The following is a 7315-nucleotide window of genomic DNA, read 5'->3' as shown; positions in this document are numbered from 1 at the left end:
AGTATTCTTCTCCTCTTGGGTGAGTCTGCTTCTTTTTTTTCTAGAGCTTTCAGCTGTGCTGTTAAATCTCTAATGTGGCTTTCTCCATTTTTTTAATGAGGACACTTAGTGCTATGAACTTTCCTCTTAGCACTGCTTTCATAGTGTCCCATAGGTTTGGGTATGTTGTGTCTTTATTTTCACTGAATTCAAGGAAGACTTTAATTTCTTTCTTTATTTCTTCCCTGAACCAGGGGTGAATCAGTAGTTGACTGTTCAGCTTCCATGAGTTTGTAGGCTTTCTGGGGGTAGAATTGTTGTTAAATTCTAACTTTATTCCATGGTGATCTGATAAGACACAGGTGGTTACTACAATTTTTTTTTGTATCTGTGGATGCTTGCTTTGTGACCGAGTATGTGATCAATTTTCGAGAAGGTTCCATGCGATGCTGAGAAGAAGGTATATTCTTTCCTGTTTGGGTGGAATGTTCTTTAGATGTCTGTTAAGTCCATTTGATTCATTACATCTGTTAGTTCTCTTATTTCTCAGTTAAGTTTTTGTCTGGTTGACCTGTCCATTGGTGAGAGAGGAGTGTTAGTGTGGGGGGTTTGATGTGTGACTTAAGTTCTAGTAATGTTTCTTTTACATATGTGGGTGCTTTTATATTAGGGGCATAGATATTCAGGATTGAGACCTCATCTTGATGAATTGTTCCTGTTATGAGTATAAAGTATCCATCTCCATCTCTTCTGATAGATTTTAGTTTGAAGTCAATTTTGTTAAATATTAGTATAGCCACACCTGCTTGTTTTTTAGGTCCATTTGACTGAAAAACCTTTTCCCAACCCTTTACTCTGAGGTAATGTGTGCCTTTATGGTTGAATTGTGTTTCTTGTAAACAGCAGAATGTTGGGTCCTGTTTTCATGTCCTTTCTCATAACCTGTGTCTTTTTATAGGTGAATTGAGTCCATTGATATTAAGTGATATTAATGACCAGTGGTTGTTAATTCCAGTTATTTATTATTTTTTTTGGTGGTAGAGTTTGTGTGTTTTCCTTCTTTGAGTTGTGCTGGTGGAGGGCTCTGAGATGTCTGAGTTATTGTGCGTATTGTTGTCTTCCTTGGGTTGTGATTTTCCTTCTACTACTTCCTGTAAGGCTGGGTTTGTGGCTATGTATTGTTTAAATTTGTTTTTGTCCTGAATATCTTGTTTTCTCCATTGATGGTGAAAGAAAGCTTTGCTGGGTATAGTAGTCTGGGCTTGCATCCATGGTCTCCTAGTTTCTGCAGCACTTCTATCCAAGACCTTCTGGCTTTCATGGTTTCCATTGAGAAGTCAGGTGTAATTCTGATAGGTTTATGTTTGTTACTTGACCTTTTTCCTTTGCAGCTCTTAATATCCTTTCTTTATTATGTATGTTTTATGTTTTGATTATTATGTGGTGAGATTTTTTTTATCCAGTTTATTTGGTGTTCTGTATGCTTCTTGTACCATCATAGGAATAGCCTTCTTTACGTTGAGAAAGTTTTTTTCTATAATTTTGTTGAATATATTTTCTGGGCCTTTGAGCTGTACTTCTCCTTCTTCTACCCCTATTCTTCTTAGGTTTGATCTTTTCATGTTGTCCCAGATTTCTTGGATATTTTGTGTTAAGAATTTGTTGGATTTTCTGTCTTCTTTGATCAGTGCGTTTATTTCCTCTATAGTATCTTCAGCGTCTGAGATTCTTTCTTCTATCTCTTGTATTCTGTTGATTATACTTGTCTCTGTAGTTTCTGTTCGTTTACCCAGATTTCCCATATCCTGCCATCTCTTGGTTTGTTTTCTTCATTGCCTCTATCTTAGTTTTCAAGTCTTGGACTGTTCCTATTACCTGTTTGATTGCTTTTTCTTGGTTTTCTTTGGTATCTTTGAGGGATTTATTCATTTCTTCTTTTTGTTAGTCTTCTCATCCATTTCTTTAAAGGAGTTTTTCACATCCTGTTTAATGGTCTCTAACACTTTCATAATGTTACATTTAAAGTCTATTTCTTCTACTTCTTCTGGATTAGGGTGTTCAAGTCTTCCTGTTGTATGTTCCCTGGATTCTGGTGTTATGTTGCTTTTCAAATTGTTGGAGGAATTCTTGCACTGGTGCCTGCTCATCTTTTCCTTCAAATGCTGTTAGGAGAATCTTGGTGGCTTGGTCCGATCTTTGCTGTGTACTTGGGGGTTTTTCTTGGTCTGCCCTCTCTTAGGTTCCCTTAGCACTAGAGTTGGCTCTCAGATCCTCTCCACCCTGAAGTAGGTTGTGGTGGTGGATCTAAGGCCCCCGCAGATGGAAAGAAGTATTTGGGGGGCAAGTTGGCATAGGATAAGTAGAGAAAGGCCATAGCTGTGGAGAAGCCCCACTGAATGGCCAGAAAGTTTAGTGGATTGGAGGGTGCCTGTGCTCTGTTCCGGGGGCGTCCCACTGGCCATTCGGGAACTCACTTACCCCTCCAGACGGAACTTCTGGTACAGGATCAGGGCCACTTGCTGGCCAGGGACCTCACAGACAAAAGGGCAGGCCTGCTAGTTGCAGGTTCACTCAGTGGAATAAAGAAACTCCTGCAACAGTTGCACTCACCACCTTATCCCCAGACACTCAGCCCCGAAGCAGGCTGAGTTGGGGAATCCTATGACCCCGCAGATGGAAAGGGGTGCTTGGGGGCAAGCTGGGATGGGATAAGTAGAGAAAGGCCACTGCCTGGTATCTAAATAAGCAATGGACCACTGAGAGGCTGGGCATCACACTCTATACATTACATACATACATTAAGAAAAGCACTTATCAGTACGTGAAAACGTAACAGAAAGTGAACAAAAGACAAAGCATATGAGGACCACAAAATAAACTTTATTAAATCAATTGACCACACCAAAAAAAACCCACACTTTTAATGTCTACCCCAAATATTTCAAAATAAAAACCATCAGTCTTGAGTGAACATGGTAAATTAATTACTTACTTCAAGGCTACAATGAAAAAGAGATGAAACAGGATTTTTATTTCTTGAAAGTGAAGACAACTGTGATGTTTTTACAAAATCATTTCCACAAATAGGGCTTTTCTCTTCTATGAGTTCTTACACATTTCCTGATATCAAGATGATATTTACAAGGCTAGAGATCAGCAGAGCAGTTATAACAAGTTCACTCCCAGGACCAAGGCCAGATTTTTGACAACTACCTGTAGACAGGGGCTGCTTGTTCATTTCTCGGGTACCCAGACCCAAATAATCACATGGAAACTACATTAATTACAATATTCATTGCTTGGCCTATCAGCTCAAGCTCATTATAAACTAACTCTTATGTCTTAAATTAACCAATTTCTATTAATCTGTGTATCACCATGAGGCTGTAGTCTACCAGAAAGTTTCAGCATGTATCTCCCTGACTTCACCTTCTCTCTCTCTCTCTCTCATATATATATATATGTCCAGTCTGGCTATATTCTGCCCTGTCATAGGCCAAAGCAGTTTTACTTGTGAACCAATAAAAGTAACACATATAAAGAAGGACATCACATATCAACTACCTGTGTAATTCCTGCTACAAGAAGATCCTCAAGTCTAACCTTGGAAACCAGCATTAAAATGCATATACCCACACAAAGATACAATGATATCACATAATTAAAATTAAATTAAATCTTTAAACAAATTTTCACTCCTGAATGTTTTTTCTTGCATAAACATTCATGCATATAACACAGGTGTTTAGGCATTTAAAAGCTTATAGTTTTTCCTCATCTTGAATTGGTTCATGTAATAGGAGGTAAGCATATCAGCTTGAAGTCAGAGAAATTAATCCTTCACAGTTGGCTCTATCATGCAGGAAGATTTAAAAAATAAAACTGTGCTGGAAGAATGGGACTGAGAGTCTCCATTCACACACCATTTCTACTTCCCACTCTTTGCTTCATGCTGAAGGCTGCTTTGACTGCTAAGCCTCACACTTGGAGCCCTGCCACTTGCATGATGATCTTGTATCACTCTGGAACCATGGGAAGTTTAAACTTTTTCCTAAGGTGGCTTGGACATTATGTTCATCACAGCAACAGAAAAGGCACTATTACACATCCAGAAAGTTCTACACACAGATGAGTTATTTCATGTAGCTGAAGCATGAAATCTAAAAGGGTTAACTTACTTAAATCTGCAGAGCTTTCACCACATGAATTTGCAGGTAAAAACAAAATAGAGATGTCATAATGCTTGAACAGATTGTTGACATTTGTCAGATATTTTTTTCTCCACAACAGATAATCTTGTGTAATTGAACGTAAGTGTGCTGGCTAATGGTATTGCCAAATCCACTATAGTCAGATTCCCACAGGTATGAGTTCTTTCAGGTTCTCAAAGATTACTGTGATATACAAAGGCTTTAGCAGACCAATTATACACTAAAAGTTCTACTCATGTATAGACCACCATGAAGTGTCAAAATTTTGTCACACTCAGTACATTTATAGGGTTTCTCTGTGATACAATTTTGTCTCAGGATTTTGAAGCAAAGGCTTTATCACCTTTATTATATTTGTATAGATTCTCCCCAGTATGTGTTCTTTTATGTCTCTGGAGACTTCTGAGATGTGCAAAATCTTTATCACATAGCTTACATTTATAAGGTTTCTCTCCATTATGTCTTCTTTTACATATCCCGAGACTACTTTGAAATGCAAAGGGTTTACCATATTCATTGCATTCCTAAGATTTCTCTCCACTATGTGCTCTTTTATGTACTTGGAGATAACTGTGACTTGTAAAGGCTTTACCACATTCATTACAGCTGTAAGGTTTCTCTCCACTATGTAGTCTTTTATGTACTTGGAGATAACTGTGACTTGTAAAGGCTTTACCACATTCATTACAGTTGTAAGGTTTCTCTCCACTATGTGCTCTTTTATGTACTTGGAGATAACTGTGACTTGTAAAGGCTTTACCACATTCATTACAGCTGTAAGGTTTCTCTCCACTATGTGTTCTTTTATGTACTTGGAGATAACTTTGACGTACAAAGGCTTTACCACATTCATTACAGTTGTAAGGTTTCTCTCCAATATGTGTTCTTTTATGTGCTTGGAGATAACTGTAAAATGCAAAAGCTTTACCACATTCATTACATTCATAAGGTTTCTCTCCACTATGTGTTATTTTATGCCTTTGAAGATAACTGAGACGTCCAAAGGCTCTACCACATTGATTACATTCATAAGGTTTCTCTCCACTATGTGTTATTTTATGTACTTGCAGATAATAGTTACGTGTAAAAGCTTTACCACATTGATTACATTCATAAGGTTTCTCTCCAGAATGTATTCTTTTATGTACTTGAAGATGATTGTGACGTCCAAAGGCTCTACCACATTGATTACATTCATAAGGTTTCTCTCCAGTATGTGTTCTTTTATGTACTTGAAGATGATTGTTACTTATAAAGTCTTTACCACATTGATTACATTTGTAGGGTTTCTCTCCAGTATGTGTTCTTTTATGTACTTGAAGATGACTGTTACTTGCAAAGTCTTTACCACATTGAATACATTCATAAGGTTTCTCTCCAGTATGTGTTCTTTTATGTATTTGGAAATGCTTGTACCGGGAAAAGGCTTTATCACATTGATGACATTCATAAGGTTTCTCTCCAGTATGTATTCTTTTATGTATTTGAAAACTACTGGAGTGGGAAAAGGCTTTACCACATTGATGACATTCAAAAGGCTTCTCCCCAGTATGTGTTCTTTTATGTTTTTGAAAACTACTGGGGCGGGAAAAGGCTTTACCACATTGATAACATTCATAAGGTTTCTCTCCAGTATGTGTTCTTTTATGTATTTGGAGATTACTGGGCTGGGAAAAGGCTTTACCACATTGATGACATTCATAAGGTTTTTCTCCAGTATGTGTTCTTTTATGTATTTGGAGATTTTGGGTCTGGGAAAAGGCTTTACCACATTGACTACATTCATAAGGTTTCTCTCCAGTATGTCTTCTTTTATGCTTTTGAAGATAACGGTGATGTCCAAAGGCTTTACCACATTGATTACAATTGTAAAGTTTCTCTCCACTGTGTATTTTTTTATGATTTTGGAGATGACTGTGTTGTGCAAAGGTTTTGCCACACTGATTATGTTCAAAGGATTTCTCTCCAGTATGATGTGCAGAGGCTGCACCATATTCAATACCTTCATAGGGTTTCTTTCCAGTATGATTACTCTCAATCTTTTGAAGATGACTATGACATGCAAAGGCTATACAACACTGAGTGAATTCAGAGGGTTTCTCTCCAGTACAAATTCTTTCATGTCTGTGGAGAAAATTGGCAAATGGAAGAGCTTTAACACATTCATTATTCTGATGAATCTCTGTACTTACATACAAATTAATTTTAAAATTTGAACTAACTGTAAAGGGGAATCAGATATTAAGGTTTACACTCATTGTGTTCCCCTAAATTAAGCATTGTTTTGTGTCTTTGAAGATACCTGTGATAGTAAAAGCCTTTTTTTTTTAACATGGTCCATTTTTTACATATAGCATCTTTTTTTTCCATGTGAGATCTTTCACATATTTGAAGAGAACTGGAAGAACTCAGAACTTTACCATACTGTTCCATTAATAAGTTTTCCTACAGTGTGAGCCATACCACATTTCAAAATGAACCATGACAAAGAGATGGATTTACACATTCCAACAGTCATAGGGATTTGCTACAATGTGAGGTTGTTGATGTATTCCCAATAAAGTTGGAAAACCAATTAATTGTAAACTTGTAAATTATAAATTGTATCGCATTCAACAAGTCTACTCAAAGTGGGGACTACAAACTATCTTCTAATTGTCCTGGAAGAGAAACAGGTAAACTGCTCCTTTCCATATCCTTATGTGCACATGGCTTGTATCCAGAGTGACATATGAGGTATCTACTAAGAGGATAACAACAAAAGACTTCCACAGTGCATTCACATTTTGATTTTCTGTTCCTCATAGACATGTGGTATAGGTATTAAGGTTTCTCCACAGCAACCTTGTTGACTCTCATAAACAGTCCCCCTTCAATAAATTTAGTAAAGTCACAAGTATATGAGGAACATGAGCCTTGCTATGGATGTTTGCTTGTTAGAAGGTTTTGGACATATACTTATGACATCTATACCTTTTGCACTAAGTGGTATAAACCTAAATGGATCAGAACTTCTAACTTCTACAGTGTAGCTATCATTGGCCTGTGATTCAAATGGTGATATTTGTGAGGCATTTGTGTTTCCTTGTCTTCTTTCTGAGAGAAATGACTTGAAAACAGAGATC

General features: G+C 37.1%; 1 protein-coding gene across 1 annotated transcript; it reads right to left on the bottom strand.

Moving 5' to 3' along the window:
• Positions 1–5297: 5297 nt before the first annotated feature.
• LOC148118290 (uncharacterized) lies at positions 5298–6184 on the bottom strand. Its single transcript, XM_087901026.1, has one exon. It carries the CDS (start codon positions 6181–6183, stop codon positions 5440–5442), a length of 744 nt encoding a protein of 247 aa, XP_087757152.1. The 5' UTR covers position 6184; the 3' UTR covers positions 5298–5439.
• Between the last annotated feature and the right edge of the window lie 1131 nt (positions 6185–7315).

This window comes from Myodes glareolus, chromosome 23, assembly GCF_982192425.1.
Source record: "Myodes glareolus chromosome 23, mMyoGla1.1, whole genome shotgun sequence".
NCBI lineage: Eukaryota > Metazoa > Chordata > Mammalia > Rodentia > Cricetidae > Myodes > Myodes glareolus.
Note: the sequence above shows the minus strand (reverse complement) of the source record. Positions and strands in the feature narration are given on the sequence as shown.